This window comes from Dipodomys spectabilis, unplaced genomic scaffold (genome assembly GCF_019054845.1).
Source record: "Dipodomys spectabilis isolate Male_0828 unplaced genomic scaffold, ASM1905484v1 ptg000140l, whole genome shotgun sequence".
Taxonomy (NCBI): domain Eukaryota; kingdom Metazoa; phylum Chordata; class Mammalia; order Rodentia; family Heteromyidae; genus Dipodomys; species Dipodomys spectabilis.
The window spans coordinates 4,845,553-4,869,285 of NW_024870817.1; the positions used below are offsets into that span (position 1 = coordinate 4,845,553).

General features: G+C 37.8%; 1 protein-coding gene across 2 annotated transcripts in view; it reads left to right on the top strand.

Moving 5' to 3' along the window:
• Positions 1-6,572: 6,572 nt before the first annotated feature.
• Positions 6,573-23,733, top strand: part of St8sia4 (ST8 alpha-N-acetyl-neuraminide alpha-2,8-sialyltransferase 4) — a 93,332-nt gene continuing 76,171 nt past the window's right edge. For both annotated transcript variants that reach the window (XM_042690832.1, XM_042690833.1), the window contains exons 1-3: positions 6,573-7,036; positions 14,426-14,557; positions 22,331-22,588. In XM_042690832.1, coding sequence (XP_042546766.1) covers positions 6,924-7,036; positions 14,426-14,557; positions 22,331-22,588 — 503 coding nt within the window. In that variant the 5' untranslated portion in view covers positions 6,573-6,923. The remainder of the gene's footprint in view (positions 7,037-14,425; positions 14,558-22,330; positions 22,589-23,733) is intronic.

Consider the following 23,733-nt stretch of genomic DNA (forward strand, 5'->3'; position numbering starts at 1 on the left):
TCCATTAATTTTCAACTTTATTCTATTGAGCTCTAATAAGTAAGGCTATACAAACTTTCTTCTATTTGTTCAAGTTTGTTTAATATTCAAACACATGATTCATTTTGTAGAAAGTTCTGTGTGAGGCTGGGAAGAATGTGTATTTTGAGGGTTTTGTGTGAAATACTATGAAGGCAGCTGCTCACTCCATTTTATTTATACTATTTAACTCAAATGTTCTTTGTTGATACATAGTCTGTATGACTTACCAATTGGTATTAGTGAAGATTAGTATCATCCACTATTATTGTGTTAGGGACTGTCTATTCTTTAGTGTCTACTAGTGTTTGCTTTATAAAATAAGGTGAAATAGGGAGCCCCAATTTTATCCATTTATGTGTTTACAATTGAAATATCCTTTCAAATGACTTTTTTTCCTTTATAAATAGAAACTGACCTTTTTGTCTCTCCTTACTAGTTTAGTCAGAAGTGGGCTTTGTTAACTAGAAATGTAGCTACTTCTACTTTCAGTCTGCATTTCCTTTGCAAATCCTTGTCTATCTGTTCATTATAAACTTATATTTGCATTTGTGAAAAGTGATGAGGTAATTTTGTTTTAATCCAGTCATTAATCTGTAACTGTTGACTGAAAGACTGAGTTCATTAATACTCAAAACTTCATATTTTTGCCATCTTTCTTATTGCCTTTGTAATGTTTGATGCTTTTTTCCTCATTTTCTTTATATATAGTGATAGTCTTACTGTATTTTCATGGCTGTGTTTATTTTCCTTTGTGTTGTATAGTATTATTTTAAGTATCTTCTTCATCTTTACTGGTAATGAATTATTTTAGTATTGTTTATAATGGAAAGTTTTATTTCCTTTTAATATTGAAGAATAGCTTTACTGCACTCTATAATTTAGTTTAGTAGTTGTATTTGTTTAGGGCTTCAAAGATTCATCTTGCTTTAAAGTTTTTGTTGAGAGATATATTTTTAATGAATTTGCTCTTATAGGTGATTTAATATTTCTCTCTTGAAATTTTCCAGATTGTTTCTTTTTTTCTGTATGTCTATTTTTTTTCATGCATTCCTTAGAGAGGTTCTTTGCTTATCTTGTCTGTTTGGAGCACTAAGAGTAACTTGGTCTTGTATTACCTTTCTGTTTTGGATAGTTTTTTGGTATTATTTTGTTGAATATATTTTCTATGACTGTAACTTGTACTTTTTCCTTCTATGTTCACAATTTATAGATTTGATTTCCTAATAGTCTTTTAATTTTGGTGTTTTAAGAGGTGTCATTCATGTTTCATTCATTCTTCTTTAGTTTATTTTTTTGTCTTCTTATTTATGTTCAGATGCATCTACCTTGTCTTCAATCCTGTATAGTATCTTCCATTTGGCTTTGCTCCTAGAGTAGTTTTAAATTTGTTAAATATATTGGACATTTCACTTCCAGAATTTCAATGTTTCTTTCAGAATGTCTACATCCTTATAAAAATTCTTCCTTCATTTTCTTTATTTCATTCACTCTTTAGTTTTTTTTTCCCATTTATTTATTCAGAGGTTTCTATTCATGTCCTCTTTAATTTGGTCATTCTTAGAATTATTTTATAAATTTTTTTTCTGAAATTTTACTCATTTCACTATCTTTAATGTTTGATGCTGTGGAATTACACATATTTTTGGAAGAGTCATGTTGCTTTTATTTTTTACTGTTTCTTAATTGAACTCTGTGCATCTGAGGACAAACCATTTGTTTAGATAGTTAGTCAATTCTAATCTTTCAGTTGAAATGTTGTCAATATCCAGGCAAGAGAGTGCAATGCCTGGGGTAAGATCCTATTTCTGTCTACTGATCTTTGGTAGCAGGAAGTAGGGAAGTAGAGCTCAGTGACCAAGCCCTAGCACTTCTCAGGGTACTGGGGCTGATCCTCAGCTCTGCTCATATCAAGATCAAGTTAGCTTCAGTATCTTACAGAAGAGTTAGTTGTCCATTTCTGAGCTCCTTTCAATATGAAAAATTTCCTTCCTTAATTGCTTAGAACTGTTGCTGACTTGTGGTCAGCTTTATGGCTTGTGCACTAAGCAGGTCTCACTGCATTAAACCTTTTCTTCCTCAATTTGCGCTTGCTAGAAATAGCAAGCATCTAAGACTAAGGAAGTTCTTTGAATGTGTTGTAAAATGGGGTGTCAACTAGAACACTTATTCTGTACTATTAAAGAGAAAACTGAGGGGACCCAGAACCTCTTCTTCTGATTTCTGTATTTTCAGACTTATCTAACCATTTCCCTCCCTGAGGGGAAGTTACATAATTCAGAGTCTGGACTTGGAGCTCTGAGTTTTCCATGGGAGCAAGGATACATTGGCAATAGTCCCTGGGGAGGTGTTATATTGCTCTTAAACACTGCCCAGCAATAAACATCCCTGTATTGGAGAATAGGGGGTTGAAGTCATATGATCTGGAGAGTCTGGACTTAGGGCCTTCAGGCAAACACATGCTAAGATAAAATCCTTAGAGATGAGTCTGAGTGCTTTCAGACTTGGCCTAGCAGTCCTAAATCAAATTATGTAAATCATGTGACTTTAAGAAAATGAGTTCTTTATTCTGAGTCTTACCTAGCAGAGAATGCAGGAAGCCAGGTGGCAGGACTTAGAATCTGAATACTATGTCATTCATTGGCTTAGTATTATTTTTTCCATGATCCTCAGGGATAGGGATTTTTCTCTTCACCTGGAAAAAAACTGGGCTTCCAACAACCACAGATTTTTGTTGCCAGAGATTCCCTCTGTTCAAATTTCTTTTCCAAGCCAATTCAGACACATTTCTTCTCCACAACCAGCAATGGTGATCATCTCTTAACTGGCACTGTGTCTGGGTGTTCTGATTCTCAGAATTAAGATTATCTCTGTTTTTCAAGCCTCAAAGTACATCAAGCCCAGCAGGCCCTTTTCAACATAGTATTTTGCTATCCTGCTCTACAACAGGGAAATGACAAAATGTCTTTTTTTCACTTCAGCAAGCCTTTCAGACTGAAGCAGTTACTATCACTCAAATACCCACATTGTGTTAAGAAAGTATAGGTCTACCTAGTAAATAGAATTGCCAGTTTGTGATGGTAAAATGATTAGCAATAGAGAGGGACTGGGGCCGAAGAATGGAGATATTTTATGACAGTAAAACTATGTGGTAGTATACAGTAATAGCAGATAAATGTCATTCATTTGTCAAAATCCATAGAATTTACAAGACCAAGAAAACAATATTCATGTGAACTATGGAATGCAGATGATAATGGCATGATAATCTAATCTATATACATAGATTGTAATATTTATGTGTATATATTACATCATATATATGTAAATTGATCATAAGGAAAGCTGTTAATGTGTAGATTTGGGTATCAGAGAAATGTTTATTTTCTGCTTTGGGGGAGGTAAACCTATTACTATTTTAAAACAATCTATATATATATATATATATATATATACATATATATATATATATATATATATATATATATACCATTGCTAATGTCAAGACACAGTCACATACTCACAGTATGAGGATGAATCACTAGCATTATAGTCTCAGTGAATCAATAAACTGAACTAACCAAACAACAAACAAACACCTGTGATGTGTCATCAAAACACACCAATGGGACTGAAACAGTCCATTTCTCCCAAGCTGAATTTGAGGGCAAAGTCAAGCAAACAAAACATGCATTTGCATTAAGATAGCATCTAGAACCAAATACACTATTTACATATGCAATATGAGTAATTTCAGAACTGTTGTGAATAGTGACAAATGTGTATATGGATACATATTTTCTATCTCACTATGATATTACATCGTACTCAAAGATTTTAAGTTGTTTTACTATAGGAAGCCAAAGTCCTTGAGTCTCCCAGAGTCATTATCACCTTTCAGAATTGTTTTCTTCAACAGAAATTTGCCTCTCTACCTATCAACATCAGATATAACAACTTTTAAGTTCAAGTTTTCTCTTCTGGACATTTAATTTTGCCTTATGCCATTCTCTATCTAGTTCTTAGAGTTTATTTAGATTAGCAGCTGAGTTTGAATTTTTCCTATTTGGATGAAGTGTTATTTACAGCTGCAAAAATGAATTAAAACTTTTTTTCCTTGGGGCTTTCTGGTTTAGGAAGACTATTTCAAGTTGTGGGGCTGCAAAATCATAAGATCACACTGAAACTCATGTTCTTCCTTCCTACTTCCTGTTTTAACTATACTGACCTGCCCTAAGAACCGCTGTTCATTTATTCCTGTTTGAGGCTGTACAAGATTCCTTTCCCTTCACTAATTTACCCTTCTGCCCTTGTTACCCTTTAGCCTTTAGAAAGCTTAAAATCTCTGTACCCTCCACCAGGAAGTTCCCTTTCCCTGGTAGCAAAAGCTTAAACACCTTGCCTGTCTAATTCTACCCAAGATACCAAGATCCAGATACTTATTTAGATACCAAGTGTATATTTTCAATTGCACATCTAGTTCTTAGTACCATATTGAAAATTATCTAGATTAAAAGCTGTTCCTCTTTAAACAATTCAGGTTTCTGTCTGCTTAGATGGTGTTTCTCACCCCTATGTTTCTGTGTCCTCTTAGTTTACCTGACGCACCTCAAGAAATTCTGGGAGAATTTAATTGCATTCTCCTGGTAAGAGTTAAGCTTTATCTAAAGTCCAAAATAGGTTTGTATACTGTTCAAAGTTCAACATTTACTATAGAGTATTTAGCATCCAAACCATGACGCACTTCAACTTTCAGTTCCCCTTAAGAAAGAAATTACTTTAATCTTGCTGTTTCAGCTAGTTGAGGAGTCAGTGTAATAGAAATGCATTAATGCAAGCACTATTTGTCTAGACATCAATAAACTCAAAGACTCCCAGTGGGCCACTTGTAGTGTCAATAAAGGCTCATAATTATTGCTCCTTGGGGCATTTTGTATCCAAACCTTTAGTTCACTCTTCTGTAAAGACAAAGCCTTTGAAAACTGGGATATTTGAAACTTTTTTGAACCACAAGTGAGCTGTGGCAATTATTATTAGATATCCCCCTTTTTCAGGTGTTTTCAGTGCACGGGATCCAACACAGAGGCTCCCACAGCTAAGCAAGCATTGTACAGCTGAGCCACACCTCCAGCCCCCGGAACTTTGTGATTGTAAACAAAGATGTTGGCTGTTGCTATTTTAAGCTGTCTATCCAGGTAAGTGGGGATGTACAGCTCTTGTACTGAAGAATGGTCATGGGCCTCACATTTTTAAGCACTGAAAGGTTTTAACCCCGAAAACCAAGAGTCGATAGCTACCAGAACTACTGTTCAACTTGAGTAGAGAAGAATTCAAGGCCAGAGAGAATCAGAAGTCTCTGTGATCTTGGGACCAGTGCATAGCAACACGAGAAATCTGACTTCCAGACATTGCCTTCTATGCCATTTCTGAGTCCCAGCTCCACAGCAAAATCCAGAAGTGAGATGTGGTACAACTGTCTTTAACAAGCATTTCTCCCAGTGAGATACGAAAGCAAAGACTAATGAAAACGAATTCAACCCCAAAACTGGAATACAGAATTCAAAAAGTGTGAATAGCACACGATAAAAGGAAAGAAAATGGTAAAGCAAGAAGAGAAGGAGAAACATCTAATGTTCAAATACTTATCGATAAGACTTTCAGAGAAAAGCCTGCCCTTCCTTCTCCCCCCCCCCCCCCCCCCCGCCCTTCCTTTTCTGCTTGTTTGAGCATGTGAATGTGTCTGTAGGCAGCTGTTCTTCCCGGTAATCCTGTCTTCTGCAATGAAGGGTAAAGACATGAGGATTTTTTTTTTAACTTCTTCGTGAGGAGTTTCAAAGCACAATAAACGAATCACATCATTATGCTATAAAGTTCCGGATGACACCTCTGACTTCGTGTCTTGCAGATTCGTAAGCCGAGTTCCTCATGTTATCCACCACCCGGTCAGCGCGACAGATGCGCTAATTGGCTCCTCTACGTGTTTGTACTTACCAGGTTGATTTGTATACGGAATGACCAGCGTTCCCCTCCTTCCTCCTTCCAGATCCCTTCCACCTACCTCAGAGGGCGTGCTGTTGCCTGTACGCCTTTGAACGTTTAGCAAAGAAGCTGGGGAAAACACCAACAAAAAAAAAACAAAACAAAACAAACACACAAACAAAAAGCCAAGCAACTCCTCTAGCTACCAACCCCGAACTCCCAGCTTGATCCAAAGCCTTCTTCCCATGGGACGCGACTCTCATCATTTTTCCAGCTGAGATACGCTGTCCACAGAGCATCTAGGGTTTCTGTGTCCAGAAATCTGACGCTTTAATGTCCTAGAAGATCGTGTGTGTGTGTGTGTGTGTGTGTGTGTGTGTGTGTGTGATAGCACGCGCGTGTGAGTGTGAGCTTCCTCTCTCCACACGGTGCAGACTGAGCCTGCTACGTTACTATCCAAGCTGCCGGCAGCATCGCAAGGCAACAGCAGCCTCCGCCCCCTCCGCTTGGCGATTGGCTGGTTTTGCTCATCATTTCCCTGCTAGCTAGAGGGAAGGGCCAGTGACGCCCCCGAACCCAGCTGCAGAAGCGGCCGCCACCTCCGAAGCACAAGGTGTCACATTTGAAAAGAAACCTGAGCCCCTGGGAGGCGGCGCAGAGAGACCGGGGCTGCGCTGGCTGGCGCGAACTGAGCGGCTGGCCGCTGGGCACCGGTGGAAGACCAGTGAGGAGCTCCGGCCCTAGAGGACCCTAGCGACCTGATCTTGGGATCCCCGTTCCGCGCTCTCTTCGCCTTTTTTTTCCCCCCCTAGATCACACCCCCCCCTCCCCCAGCCGCCTCCCTCGCCTATTTCCCTAAAACGGAGCTTTGAAATCCAGCCAAGGTGCGGGAAACGGGACAACCAGGACTTTCCCAGGCAGCCAAGATGCGCTCCATTAGGAAGAGGTGGACGATCTGCACTATAAGTCTGCTCCTGATCTTTTATAAGACAAAAGAAATAGCAAGAACTGAGGAGCGCCAGGAGACGCAACTCGTCGGGTAAATGCAAAGCTTCCTTTCAGGATATAACAAAAAGTCACGCCATACATGAAGTGTGCGCACAGACGGGTTACAGTGATGGTGTTGGGATAGTGGGTGTGTTGGTGTGAGCTCGTGTGTGGCTGGTGGTATCGTGCATTAAATCACAAAGGCTGTTGTTGTGGTATGCATGCTTTCCTTGTGCTGTTGCTGGTAGGAGTTCAACTTGCCCGGTGCGGTGGAGTCAGTTGTTATTGGCGCTGGGTGCTTTTCTTACCCAAGCAGAAGTAAATGCAGAACTGCCAACAAAGAACTCGTGTGCTCCTGTGCTTTCAGTCCCTGGGCATAACTCAAGCGAGATGTCTTTATTCTCCAAAAGGCTGCCTGCCCCTCTTTTTCTGCTCTATCTAGAGAGATAGAGAGGAAAACAAGGACAAGGGTCGCCTGTGATTTTCTGCTCTTTGTTGGGGTCCGGTGGAAAAGATGTAGATTTTTTTTTTTAATTTTGAGTTTGCAATTACAGTACCATCCAAGATACTCCCTTATTTGCTCTTTCACTGCTGAAACTCGCAGGGTGTCATGGTTACAGTTTTAGAAGGAAACTGGTTGCTGGTATTTTCACAGGCTGGATTCTATTTCTTGAGTTCGCCTAGATGAATTCAGAATCTCCTTGCCCCGTTGTTAAGTTCTCTAAATATCACACTTCCTTCCTCCCGCCCCCTTCCCCTGCTCCCCGAGCCTTTGAAGTTTACCCAGGGAGTGGGTGGTGCAACTTTGTGCTACTGAATAGCTCCGTAGCGTTTTTCTGAGGATGCCAAACCCAGCTGTCAACTCTGTTCAAAGTCCTGTAGCCGTGATCTTCCCTTTCCCAGGCACCCACGGTCAGGAACTCTGCCGCTCTTATTTTTATTTTTCCCTGCCATTGCTAAATCGAAGAAGAATGAGGTTGTCATTTTGTGCGTGTTTGTACGCGAGTGTCACGGGACCGTTAACACACCGTTAACACCCGGCTCAACTTCTTGCATGCCGTTTAGTATTCCTGCTCCTCCCATTTAAGTGAGCAAAACGCAGGTCTATCCTCACAGAAGGAATCGCTTTTCTGTGAAGCATCAGGATAGCAGCAGTACAGTAAAAAGGAGGCGCGCGAGTGAGGACAGGATTTTGTTTTCCCTTTCTTTCTTCTATTTTTATTCATCGCTAGACCTTTTCAAGGTCTATACTGACGAAAGGAAACAATAAATACAAACACCCTGCAGGGTCCTCTACCAAGAAGTGGATGGTGTGGAAATCTTGTCATGCCAATTGTCAGAAAGGAAGTGTTGGTTGGGGGCGTGGGCAAATACCCACGCCAGCCCTGTGGTTGTCAGGCAGACAAAGGCTTCTTTGGGAAGGTGGTGGACCCGCGATCGTGGGAGCTCGTGGGAGCTCTGGTGAGAGGGGCGGAGGCTGGGGCGTGAGGCTAGAGGCCCTTTGTTCCTTCTTTTCTGGGCCAGTGGACTCCAAGGATGAGCCTGAACAAAGAGGTTCCATCTCCACAGGACTTGGAGGGTTTGGACCATTCACTCGGGACCCTGGGGAAGAAGAGTGGGCAGGGCGTGGAAGGGGGCGAGGGGCTCCCCCCAGACTACCCTACATCCACTCCGAGCCCCCTCCCTGCCCCCAAACTGCGAGCACCCACGGGGAGCGCACTAGGAGTCCCTCCAGGGGAATGACCAGATTCGGGACACCCACATTTCACCGGAGACATTTCTTCCTCGGCCTTTCGAAACCTTGGGCGTGCAGGAGCCGGCTGGCGGGTAGGGCTCGCTGGGCTGGGTCTTCAGCCCGCAGCCTTTTCTAGCTGAGTTGTGGTCCCTTCCCATATCTTTAGTGAAGGCTTGGGGCGGGCGCTTGAATGAACCAAACAGGAAGCGCCATGCGCAGTGGGTCCAGCCCTTCATCCCGGGGAGCCAGCAGCGAGTCTGAAGAATGGGTGATAAAACAGGCGAACTGCCTTTTTGGAAGGAATCAAAGTCATTTGGCTGAAAATAAGCCAAAAAGAAAAAAAAATCACTTTCGTTGCTGAGCTAGCAACCCAGCTCCTCCTCCTTAATTAAACCCCGTAATTGCAGCCCTTCAGAAAGCAAGGCAGCAAGCCGGCAACCCTTCTCCCACAGATGCCTGGAAGCATCCTAGAACCTGTACTGCCTTCGGGCTATTTATCGGTGTGTGGAATTAGCCTCCCCAGAAGTAAATCTGTAGATGCTGAGAAAGAGAAGGACTTTCAGATTGCTAATGTCCACCCCTCGCCCTCCCCCACCCCCGCCCCTGCATGAAAAATTCAGTGGAAAGGCTAGTGATGGAAAACTCGTGGTTTCTTTCCAACTCTCAGGAGTTCACTCATCAAACTGTTTCACTATCTCATTGACTGTCCTCTTCAGCAGGCTAGGTGGACAGAGCAGTTTGGGGATGAGATGACTACCTTATCGGTGAAGGTTCTGGTTTGGAGCCCTGGTCAATGCTGCATGTAAAAGTGAAGCAAAGGAGGCAGGCTCTGGCCTTTGGGGGGCACTGCGCGCCTTGTGGGTGGTCAGGAGTTCCTATCTTCTACAATCCTTTCATCTTACAGCATCACCCCTCACAAGTTTTGGTTCACATTTCCTGTTATTTTGTTTCTTGGTCCCCCCGCCTCTTTCTTCTCTCAAAAAGCAAGCCGTTTCTTTATGTCTTTAACCCCTGTCCTCTTTTCCTGGGAGGTCCTATCTACAATCAATGTAGCATTACTCTTCTTATTTGACATGTTCAATAGTGGTTCTGGACAGAAAGAAAGAGATTACCAGCAAAACTTTTCCACCTAACACCCACTTTTCATATTTCTACAGAAATACTAGCAGGGTTTTTTTTTTTTTGTTTTTTTTTTTTTTTGCTTTTATTTTTAGGAAAATTCCGCAATAGTTCAAGTAATAATTATTAAACACGTACAACGTATATTTTTGTTCCATAAAACTTAGGTAGGGCTGGGCGCAAATGGCTTACATCTGTAATCTTAGCTACTCAGGGCGCTGAGATTTGAGGATCGTGGTTCAAAGCCAGCCCGAGCAGAAAAGTCCTTTCTTATCTCCAATAAAACTCCAGAAAACCGGAAGTGGCGCTGTGGCTCACTGAGACACACCCTCACTGAGGGACAGGAGCCAGGCCCAGAGTTCCAGCCCCATGACCGATAAAGTTTAACTCAGGGTGCTTTGAATGGTCTCTCCTTGACTTTTCCTATTGTTTTTCTAAATGGGGATTCTAGTCTGTGATTTATTTGGGTCTATGTGCTATTTGGAATTATAATTAAAACGAGTTTTAAGATCTTCACATGTAAGATATATCTGCATGCTCATTTACTGAGATAAAGACAAAACTGTACAAACTTCAGTTTCTACAAATAGTTGTGTTGGTTATTACCTTACAACCCTATTTTTCTAGTTAATCACAAATGAGACTTTAGCTTACCTTTCCTTTATTATTATCTAGAAGCCTTTTTAAAAAAATCCTATACACATTAGTTAATTTCACTAAGTAATCAATAGCATTAGTTTGGAAATTAATAAAACTGACTGCAGATAAGCGAAAATCACTCATACTTAGCATATTGCAAATGTCAAACAAGTTCAATTTGCTCTAGAGTAGGCAACATTTTTATAAAGCAGGAATCAAGGATTTGGACTTTACCTCAAATATTTTGTTTGCAGTTGTACTAGAATCCACAATTTCATCTCTACTTTTAGTTGTTTTACACATGGGGAATAGAAACATAAAATTGGTTTCTGTTTATGCTCAGGCTTAGTGTGAAGCAATTTTTTTAAATGACTTTTATACAGTTTTAAATTGTGAAGGAAGTTTAACTTAGTGCAAAGGGAACATGTTCATTCCAAGTCAGGTCATGTAGACTCTCCATGGGGATCAATGGACTTTAGGGACCTAATTTCCAGCAGTGAATTTAATCACATTTGCAGTGTACTGCAGCCCTGACAGAATAAGTTGAGGTGAAACCTGGACTTATATCAAAGAGAAAAAAGCTTTTAGTAAATGGTAGGTAACAAAAACCAATTTTCTGCCACTGGTATCCAAAAAAATAGTCTTTGTAGATGTTTCTGTTTTACATATAAGCAGGAATACTTTGTACTATATTGCTCTTATGTTGAGTGATTTCTTTGATGTGTTTTGTTCTTCCCCTTTAAGAATGCGTGTTGAGTATTTTTATAGATAGTCCTATGCAAAAAAAACTCTTTTTTTTTTTTTTTTTTTTCAGTGCAGCTGTTCAAAAGTCAGGGCAGATTTGAAATGAGAAACAATCAGGGGGTGGAAACATCCTTCATGCCTTGCATTCACAGGAAGGAAGTCTTTTCTAAGACAAGAGTGCTACTAAGATCACATGTGAAAAATCCTTTGGTGTTTGTTTAAGTTTATACAAAAAAAAAAAAAATCCCTAGAGCCTCAGACTGCACTTAGTTTGGCCTTCTCACACATAAATCCCATTGACTATAAAGGGAAATGTGATTACTTGTAGACAGGATTTCATTCAAAGTTCTTTCCAGTGATTAAAAACCTGATCTCTGACCCATAGTCTGTTCAATGAAAATAATTCAAACCTCAATAGTAACAGGATAGTTACTACAGTAACATGATGGTTACAATAGTAACAATAGTTACTATATGTTACAATAGTAACATCATATTCATGATCCGATGCCAACTTTTTAAGTTCTTTTTTTTTTAATGGAAGACATTTTGAAAAGTTTACACGTATGTTATAGTGAACATTGGGCAGGTAACAATGTTTGTCCATGTCATTTCAGCAATCTTTTATAACCTTAGAAGTATAAGCCCATGTTTCTGTTTACATTCATGAAAAATTATGGGAAGCACAAAATTTTATTATAATCACAGCAGTTTGTGAGAAACAAGATAATGGTATTATCAGGATAGTTATTGATGGTATGAGACTGGAAAGTCACTTCCCTCCCTCCCCAAAGTACTGATGTTATATGCTTTTAAGAGAATGGGTATATATACTCAAAAATAGTATGGGTTAACTTCTGTTTGTATTTACATTTTCATTCAAATGCAATGATTATCATTAAATGTGTAACATGAAATTTGACTTCTGGGACACTGAGAATAAAATACAACCTCATGTTTCCTCACACTCTAAATGACCTCTGTGAGTGATTATTGTTAGCCATCCAGAGACATAGATTTTCATCAGTAAGCTTGTTTAAAATACTAATTTTTTATAGGGCTCTAAATTTCACAAAGAGTGACTTGATATGATGCTTTGAGCTGGTTCATGTTTAAAAAAGAATGTGAACCAAAATACCACACTATAAGCCTTCAATTATAGACTTTATCCAACAGCTGTTACACAAGAAATGTTCCATTGATAGTCAGAGAGGATTGCCCACATAATAAACACACATTTAGATTTCATGACTGAACAAATACTCATGTTACTTTTAGCCACATCTTGGAGAGTCTGAAAATTAAAAGTTGACATGAAAGAAATAAATGCGCATATTGAGGTAGCTATGAGTTTTGTGCATTTGCCATTAGTAGTAGTTATTTCATTCTTGGAATCTGGGTTTCCATCAATAAAGTAAAAAAAGAGGAGTCTATTGAATAATGAATCATTTAGCTATAAATACCCTAATTACATAAATGATATCATAGGGGTTTCTTATCTTCATCAACATATAGCATCAAATACTACCATTTTACTTGATACATGGTCCTGAAAACACTGATTTTAAAGGTGTACTCCATTTCTTGATAAAGTAGAAAATTCTAAGACTAATTGTCACCAAATGAATTTTTCTTTTCCTTGATCCAATCTCTCTCCCCTGAAATACCTCATTTTTTAGTTGTTCTAAGGGCAGTTTTTAAAATTAACACTAATAATACTTCACAAGTTATTTTTTATACAAAGAACCACTTAATCCTTAAAGTCATTTCATATTGGATACTGTTGTTATGATTGTCAAAGTTAAAATAAGGCCATTATGACCTAGAAACTAGCAAGAACTAGCAAGCTTCAGAATCATGCCATGACCTCCTGATATTCTGAAGTATCCATAATTCAAACAAAATTTCTTCCTATTATGCTTCTGTGCCTTTTATGAAAGGAGATACTTTCTCTTTCTATCATCTAAGCAGAATTAGTTGTGGGGGTGTGGTTACAAGTAGAAAGCAGGACTTTGATAAGAATTTTTTTCTTTAAGTATCATGAACTCTTTTCTTTATATAAAAATAACTTCCATTTTAAAAAGGATGTTGGGTGCTGGGAAGGTGGCTCAGTGGTTGAGCGCTTGCCTTGCATGCATGAGGCCTTGGGTTTGATTCCTCAGCACCACATAAGCAAAAAGAAAAAAAGCCAGAAGCAGCACTGTAGCTCAAGTGGTAGAACGCTAGCCTTGAGCTGAAGAGCTGAGAGACAGCACCCAGGCCCAGAGTTCAGGCCCTACGACCGGAACCCACCCCCCCAAACAAGGATGTTGTGATGCAGTCTTATTTATTTATTTCTTTTTGAGAGACAGATACAGTGTTTGGTCTAAGGGTCTCAAGCTTGCTAAACAGGCATTCTATTGGCTTCTATCATGCACTCAGCCCTCTCTCTCTCTTTTTTGTCAGTTGTGGGGCCTGAACTCTGGGCCTGGGGGCTGTCCCTCAGCTCTTCAGCTCAAGGCTAGCGCTCAACCACCTGAACCATATGTCACCACTTCCAGCTTTTTCTGCTTATGTGGTGCTGAGAAATCGAACTGAACCAAGGGCCTCATGCATGCAAGGCAAGCGCTCTACCACTGAGCCACCTTCTCAGCCCCCCCTTTTTTTTAAAAAAAAATTTATTTTCAAGGTGATGTACAGAGGAGTTACAGTTATATATGTAAGGTAGTGAGTACATTTGTTGTTGAACTTGTTAACACTCCCTCATTTTTCTCCCACTTTCCCTTCCCCCAAGCTTACCCCAATTGTACAGTTCATTTCTAATATATTGTTTTGTGAGTATCGATGTTGCACTGGTTATTTTTCAGTGGAGGTCCCATAGTTTTGCTTCACAGTGCAACTCTCCTACCTATATCTTTTTTCCTATCGGGAATCAAATGCAATTACACTCAGATTCTGACTGAGAAGGGATCTTGCTAACTTTTTTTTTGAGGGATGGCCTTGAACTGTGATTCTCCTGATCTCTACCTTCTGAGCACCTGGGATTAAATGCAAGACCCATCACTCTTGACCTCATTTAATTATGAGAACAACTTTTATGGTTCTTAGATTTTTCCTTCTAACAGGGAAAAAATATAGTGTTTGATTTTTTTCAACAGTAATGTTGTGCTAGTTAGACAAAATGCTTCTTGCTTTCACAAAGCTGGTAATTTTGTTTTCTTTCAGAGATGGTGAATTGAGTTTAAGCCGATCACTTGTCAATAGCTCTGATAAAATTACTCGAAAAGCTGGGACATCAATCTTCCAGCACTCTACAGAAGGTTGGAAAATCAATTCCTCTTTGGTCCTGGAGATAAGGTGAGTTTCTTTACTAAGACACAAAAATTTCACATCATGTTCTCAAATATATTAATTAGCTCTATCCAACTTATATTGATCACTGGATGTATGAATTCTTTAATAAAATGTGAACTAGTTTTACTTAGTCTTTCTAAAGAAAATAAAATCATAAAAATGAAGTCATATCAAGAAACAAAGATGAATATGAGTATTTTGAATATAATGTTTTATACTAGTAGAATAAAATATTCAACTGATTACTAATATTTGAGATACTTTTATTTGCACAGCATGAGCATAGATTTTGAAAATTGCTTTTTTTCCTATTGAGTCTTGATTCTGACCTTAGGTTTTCTCAAGTAGATGAAACAGATCATCAACTTCTATTTTGTTGACATTATAAGTAGAGTTGATCTATCCATAGATGGTGTTTCTGTGAGCTCATGTAAAAAATGGGCAAAACTCAGATAATACAATTTCTGTACTTCTGCCTTATTTCCCAGACTAGATAGCATTAGCTGAAATGAACTCTTAAAACGAAACTCAATACCTACATATATCCAGGAAAATAATTTTCTCTGTTATAATCCTATTAATAAGGAAATCTAGTGCTACACCCTCCTAATTATGGAAACAGGGAACATATTATCTTCCTCTGTAGTTTTGTTGTATTATTGCTGGTAAATATGTCTAAATTAAGGCCTTTTAGACTTAAATATGTAAATCAGAGCTCTGAAGCTTCAGGAAAATGGAATCAATACACAATAAAATGATTGTAGTTTTTAGCATTAGAAAAATGCTAATTAGGGGCTGGGAAGGTGGCTCAGTGGTAGAGCACTTGCCTTGCATGCATGAGGCCCTGGGTTAAGCAAAAAACAAAAAGCCCTAAGTGGCGCAGTGGATCAAGTGGTAGAGCATTAGCCTTGAGCTGAAGAGCTAAGGGACAGTGCCCAGGCCCAGAGTTTAGGCCCCACGACCAGACCCCCCCCCCCCAAAAAAAGCTAATTATTCAATGTTTAAACACTAGCACCAAGTCTTTTTTTTTTTAATTGTGAAAATACTGTACAGAGGAGTTACAATTACATGGGCAAGATAATGAGTACACTTCTTATCAAGCATTGTAGCCTCCTCCTTTGTTTCTCCTTCCCATCCCTTCCCATCCTCCCCTCACCCCCTACCCAATCCCCCTCCCCCCCCCCACGTCCCCCTCCCCCCCCCCCACGAAAGTTGTAAAGTTCATTTTCGAAATAATGACTTGTACATCTCATTGTTGCTGTGGGTCCACTTGGATCCCTATTTAAATGATTTGTTTTTCCCCTTCCCCTCCACAAATTATACCGACATCAAATACAGTGAAAGCACGGGTTATACTGTGGGGGAGGGACATACAAAGCAACAAAGAAGTAATCTTATAAATGTGCTAGAAACGATCACATGAAAGAAAAAAAATTTGAATACATATCTTAGGGTTTATTTCCCTAACATCGCCTTATCTGACCTTTTCTGCTTGACTCAGACATATACTAGATATAAGCACCAAGTCTTTATAAGAGTATCTCATTAGGTAAAAGATAAGAGGCTGAACCATTTGCTTGAGTTATGAACTCATTTTTCTTTTCCCCCCTCATATAGATGATTAAAACCAGGTCTTACTGTGCATACTATGAAAGCACTCTACCACTTGAATCATACCCCTCTCCTTTTTATTTGTATGCTATTTTGGAGCCAGGGTCTTACCATGCTAATTTGGCATGAGCTAGCCATGAACTTTTGATCCTTTTGCCTGGTATACAGTTGTGTGCTACCATGCAAGACTCTATTCACTTCTTAGCTCATACCTACACATAACATAGATTATAAACAAATAAAAAGAAGAGTTTGCAAATGTTTTTTCTTTCTTGCGATTGTTTCTAACATATTTATAAGATGATTTCTTTGTTGCTTTGTATGTCCCTCCCCCACGATATAACCCCTGCTTTCATTGTATTTGATGTTGGTATAATTTGTGGAGGGGAAGGGAAAAAAACAAATCGTTTAAATAGGGATACAGGTGGACCCATTGCAACAATAAGATGTACAAGTCGTTATGTCGGGAAACGAACTTTACAACTTTGGCAGGGGGTAGAAGGGTGGGGGTGGGGTGTGGGGGGTGGGAGATGGGAAGGTATGGGAAGAGGAAACAAAGGAGGAGACAACAATGCTTGATAAGATATGTACTCATTATCTTGCCCATGTAATTGTAACCCCTCTGTACGGTATTTTCACAATTGCAGCATTTGAATTCGGACCAGGAAAAGCAGTTCACAGAGTACATTTCAGCAAGGCAATCACTGCCCGTTGCAATTTACTGGAAATTGGGGCTGGGAAGGTGGCTCAGTGGTAGAGCACTTGCCTTGCATGCATGAGGCCCTGGGTTCGATTCCTCAGCACCACATAAGCAAAAAGAAAAAAAGCCGGAAGTGGCGCTGTGGCTCAAGTGGTAGAGCGCTAGCCTTGAGCTGAAGAGCTGATAGACAGCACCCAGGCCCAGAGTTCAGGCCCCATGACTGGCCCCCCCCCGCAAAAAAAACCATATATATATATATATATATATATATATATGAACTCAGCTATCATCAGAACAGCATAGTCACATGAATAGTTAGAAAAATATTTTTAGTTTAGTGTCACACCAAAGTTCCTTAACATATAAGACTTGTGGGTTAACGTGCTTTCACTGTATTTGATGTTGGTATAATTTGTGGAGGGGAAGGGAAAAACAAATCGTTTAAATAGGGATACAGGTGGACCCATTGCAACAATAAGAAGTAGAAGTCGTTATGTCGAAAATGAACTTTACAACTTTGGTGAGGGAGGCAGGATGGGAAGGGATGGGAAGGGGAAACAAAGGAGGAGGCTACAATGCTTGATAAGAAATGTACTCATTATCTTGCCCATGTAATTGTAACCCCTCTGTACAGTATTTTCACAATAAAAAAAATAAAAATTAAAAAAAGACTTGTGGGTTAACTATATAGGCTTTCTAAAAAAAAAAAAGAACTTCATATTACAATCACAGATTTACTTTGGAGAAAGATCTCTACACAATTCTGAAACCATCTTCTACTTACTTTAGTAAATATGTAACCTCTAGAATTAATCTTAAGGCATGAAGCTTATCTAGCTTGTAGAATGGCAGATACAAGATTGAAACTCAGTCCTGCCTGATTGTTGGGCAGAGTCTTATTACAGAACAAGTCATTGGCTTGGAAGGATGTATTTTAACAATAAAAAAGAAAACAAAGTGCATCTTTATGGAGTACATGACATTTTTAAATCTGAGATTACAAAATACATCACTCATCCAATTTTACCAAGTTCTGGAGCAAATACCAGATGATAGCCCAAGAAGTAAATGATACTAAGATATTTTTCTTCAAGTGTGAGTTTTTCTTCCAGTGTATTATTTGATATTATAATATCTTACTATAATAGCTAGTACCCTACAAACAGACATCATAAACAATCTACCAGTTCCATCCTTTCAGAACAAATTGATTTGTTGGAGTTATCTTTTAAGACAACCTATTTGTAGACATGAAAAAAAAACACTTGATATTTTTTGAGGCATTTTTGTTCTATGCAATTATCAAATGAACTCGTATATTATTTATTTATTTATTTATTTTTGCTCTCAGTCACTGCCTAACATGTGCAAATACTGATTCTTAATACATAGCTCACAACCTTATTTGCTTTCCAAGTCGTGATATATGCCAGATCTAAGATACATCACACAAAACCTTCTGACCAGGCTAATGCCTTTTAAATTGAATTTTAGTTGCTAGCATACTTGTGCTTTATGTTGGCAAGAAACTTACAGAGAGGAAAGAGTGGTATCTGGTAACCGGCTAGCTATATTTAACATTTCATAAGTGAAAACATTGTGTAGTTAATTGTCTGGGACTCAGGCGGCTATTTGCATTGATGGATGATATTAAATGGGAAGTTCTATTTGAAAATTCAGTTGAAAAGTTTCTGTTCAGTATCTATTTCTGTCAGTTTAACAGTCGAAACCAACCTTTCAGCTTAAGCTGCGTTTACCTCACAAAAAGTTAATTATGACTAAGAATCTTGGTCCCACTGAGAGTGAAATGCATCTTCAGATAGTTTCATTTGTCTACAACATTGGAACAGTTACTGGATGTAAATGTTTGCTGTCTAAAGCAACGTTCAAAGCTGCATTAACATTAAATGACAGTTATAGACCTACCAGTAATTTTTCATTGTTCTTTTATGTCATACACAGAAAACCTCTTAGAATATTTTTTAGTAACTTGACCGCATATTAGATCAACATGTACAGATACAGCCTGTATAGTTATCATTTGCTCTTGCTGGTTATAGTTTCTTTTTTGGAGCTTAGAAGTTGAGTTCAATTCTGAAATCATTTGTTTAGCTTGCTGCTAAATTCATAACAATTATGTTGTTAACGAAAGCATACTTCATGAAACTAGGAATCTTTCAGTTCATAGCTTTTAAGCACAAAAGTTTTTCATGTTTTTAATAACAGTTACTTATATTTATAAAGTATAGAGGTTTTTATCCTTTTATTTCTCAATATACTTATAGTCTGAAAAGCTGGACTTCTCTAATTCACAGAACTTTTTTTTTTTTTTGTCAGTCAGGGCCTGTGCACTGTCTCTGAGCTTCTTCAGTCAAGACTAGTGCTCTACCACTTTAAGCCACAGCTCCACTTCTGGTTTTCTGGTGGTTAGTTATGAGAAGAGTCTTAAGGACTTTCCTACCTGGACTGACTTTGAACTGTAACCCTCAGATCTCAGTTTTCTAGTCGCTAGGATAACAAGCATAAGCCACTGGTGATGGGCTTTCACAAAACTTTTATATACATCTGTAACTTAAAAAAATATTTTTAGTCTTTCTTTACAATTTCAAAAGTTATTTACTTAAGTCACATTATTGCTTTTTAAAAAAATTTTATTATGAAAATACCGTACAGAGGAGTTACAATTACATGGGCAAGATAATGAGTACATTTCTTTATTGTTTACTAATAGTTGTTTTCAGTCCTCTATGCATTAACATCAGATCTTTTTTCTTGTACATATTTAAGGATTAAATGATTGGTTATATGTAAGAAAAAGATATACTGGCATCATCCCTTTTGTCATTTTAACAGGACAAAAATTTTTTTTGGTCCCAAAACTTTGACTTTTATATTTTGATAAGCCTCTGTGTATTCACGGTATTTTTTAGATTAATTTTCAATTTATTTGTTTATTTTTATTTTAATACATTTTTATTGTAAAAATACTGTATAGTGGGTTACAGTTACATGAGCATTGTTGCCTTCTCCTTTGTTTTTTCCCCTACCATCCCTTTCCTCCCACCTCTACAACTACACTTCCCCCAAAGAAATTTGCTTTGAAAGGCACTTTTACTATGGTTGCTGCTACTATTAAAAATATAAATTACCAATGAGCCGGAAAAATACACAATATATAACCATCTTAGGAGCTACTCAAGTGAGTATATTTTATTCTAAGAGATAGAATCATTTACTTTAAAAATTGGTCTACTCCTTTAGTATTATTTTAACATCATTTTTTCTAACAACAAAGTCGATAAAGATGCATAACTAAGGTGTTTATAAGACATATTTGACATATTTTAAGGTGTTTTGCTGCTAATTGTTTTATGCCACAGCAAAGGCACTGTTACTGGAAAGTCCCTCTCATTACTAATTACTAGTAAAGGCAGTGTTGCCTTTATGACCAGCTGAAAGGGCTTTTCTCTTTTGTATTTCCGAGCTACCAAAATCCTCTTTTCTATCTTCACCTCTAACCTACTCACCAACCAAGCCAGATCTGGTTGAACACACCTTCAAAGCCTTCTACAGCAATCCATTTAAATTCTGTTCAAACGAAAATGATAACATCATCTAGCTGACAACCAAACCACATCCGTGCAGTCTCTGCTTTAGAGCCCGCTTTGTCATTTTCACAGGAAATAAATTTTGGTTGAAATATATGTGCTAAAGTTTTTCACCATTTCCCCCAAACTAAATGGTTATTAATGAGTCTATATCAAAGATAATGCTTTTTCTTAAAACATATATTTTCCACTTTGGGTGTAGAATCACTGTGCTCTTCCTAGAATGAATGACTTCTGTAGATTTTCAATTTATAAACCCATAGTTGCTGATTTCAACAATAATTCTCTTGTAATCTGTATTCTTTTAAAATAAATCATGATGGTGTTGGATAGTATTTCTATCAGTTTTGTGATTTCATTAGTTTTATATATTACAAAGATTCCTTCTGTACATAGTTACTAAGACAACTTTAATTATTGTAATCTGTCCCTTCCTTCTCCAACTTAATGTCAGTTGAATCTATAGAGTTACATGGCAAGGTAGAATGCTTCTTCTTGCTGGGATACCTTCAGTTCATGGTCATTTCTGTTGCTAGTTGGGAAACCCCTTGAGTATCCACTTAATTAGATGCCCCACACAAATAATAGATTACACTCCATCTTTAGAAATCTAGACAATTGCTGGAGGTCCTAGAACTTTCATCCCAGCTTTCAACTTTCAGTGTCTTACTAAAAAGCAGAAACTAACATAAACCAACATGTAAACCAAGTTTCCAAGGGCAACATATTGATTAGATATATTGTATGATTTCCAACTTATGAGACACCAATAGATTTATCAGGTGCCTTTTAAAATTGTGCTTAACTTTCGCAATACTGGCAGCTTTCTGCTGTATGTTTTCTTATCTACCTATTTATTTATACCTAGTTATTAATACAAGTACCTGGGTACTTGTTTGTGTGTGTGTGTGTGTGTGTGTGTGTGTGTGTGTTTGCATAGGTTCTCACATCCATGAACAATGTCATATTAAGGATTTCATCAGTTAAGTCACTAATTAAAAAGAGAACTTAAAGTACAATGGCCAGATAAGCTGGTTGAGAAGCTTTTTTCTTTAATGTCCTTGTGTATTTCATATAGACATTTCTCCTTTAAGAAAACTAATTTTGTGACCATTCTACAATGTACTCAGTGGACGTGGATTTAAAAATTTGGAACTATCCAGATGACTTCTATTGCCCATGGAAAATTTCAGAGTCAAATACGGACAAGAAAAAGGGTACAAAAGACAAGAAACAGTCATCTATCTCTGATACATAGTCCAAAGCTATTTCTACCTATCGTTTCATTGATTCTGCTCAAATTATCTCCTCTATGCTCAAATTTGGAAGAAAAATTTCATAGACATTTAGTGCTACAATTTTAATTATATTTACAAAATGCACAAGCTGCATAAATATGATGTTCACTGGGAAATCTTTTTAATAGTGTTCACTGTAGGATAATTCAACATAATTTTGAGCTATTTCCATTTACCTTAACTAGACAACATTAAAAATGACTACACAAAATTGAATAACACAGAATATTTAATTATACAAAGTCTAGTCATCTTAACTATTATATACAATAAACTAACTTTTCTTTAGCTTATCTTATAAATGAAGTCTGTTTACTTTTCCTATCACAAATGGCAATATAAACTATTCGTTTACCAAAAAAAATTGCAAACCTTACAAGAAAGGTATTTTTTAAAGCAGATTATAATTTCCAATAGAATCTATTCCTATAGAATTGGATAGTTAAATTACCACCTGAAATTAGTAGTTTATTAGTCTGTTTTACATGTTACTTTGTAAATGAAGTTGCCAGATGTTGGATATGTCCTTAATGCAAAGCTTTTCTTGGATTTCCTGCAGGAAGAACATTCTTCGCTTCTTAGATGCAGAGCGAGATGTCTCAGTGGTCAAGAGTAGCTTTAAGCCTGGAGATGTTATCCACTATGTGTTGGATCGACGCAGGACCCTCAACATTTCTCAGGATCTGCACAGCCTCCTACCAGAAGTTTCACCAATGAAAAATCGCAGGTTTAAAACCTGTGCAGTTGTTGGAAATTCTGGCATTCTTCTAGACAGTGCATGTGGAAAGGAGATTGACAGCCACAATTTTGTAATAAGGTAAGTTTCTTTCTCATCCTACAGGTTGTGTTTTTCCAGGCATTTTACTTACAAAATTGGAAGAAATGTTGGAATTTATTATTATATTAAACACTAAGGACTTAAACATCGGTCTTTCATGTCCTTTGCTGTGTCATATCTAAACCTCTAACATAGAATAGAAAATTAAGATTGCTGCTTAACTGATCATTATATCAATGGCAGAAGTTAGTTTTCAGGCTTGGAGAAAATAAAAATTTTATTATATGTAAGATTTATGAAAAACAACATTTTCTTAATATCATCTTTATACTCATTACCTTTGTTTAACTTAAATGTTTGTATGAAATTATGAGGATTATGGTCAAGCATGGTGGTTCATTGCCTGTAATCCCAGCTAGTTGGGAGGTAGACATTAAAATAAACTGCAGTTCAGAACCAACCTAAAGTTAGTTTGGTAAGGTGGTTCACATCTGTATTCCAAGTTAAGTTAGAAGCACAGGCATGAAAACCATGATCCCAGGCAAATCCCATTCAAAAGCATGAGACCCTAACTGGAAAGTACAACGCAAAACAATGATGACATGTGACTTAAGAGGTAGAGCATAAGCCAAACAAGCACACAGCCCTATATATTCAAACTCTAAAAATATAATTATTATTATTAGTAGAGCAATGAATTATCAAGACTGTAATGCAGTGAGGTGGTAGATGTAAGCTAATTATATATTTTTCTTCACAATTACTTGGGAGAGTCAAAAAACATAGTTTATAAAGCTTGTATTTTATTTTCTTGGCCAAATTGCCTTCATTGTTCAATATTTGTGGTATTTATGGTATGATAGTAATTTTTAGACTTTGAGTTTTTCACATAGTTAAATGTATCTATGTGTTTTTTTTTGTTTTGTTTTTTATTATTGTGAAAATACCATACAGAGGGGTTACAATTATGTGGGCAAGATAGTGAGTACATTTCTTATCAAGCATTGTTGCCTCCTCTTTTGTTTCCTCATACCATCCCTTCCCCTCTCCACCCTATCACCCCCATCCCCCCTATTACCACCCCCCATCCCCTGTACTCCCCACCCCGCCAAATTTGTAAAGTTCGTTTTTCGACATAATGTTTTGTACATCTCATTCTTGTAATAGGTCCAACTGCAACCCTA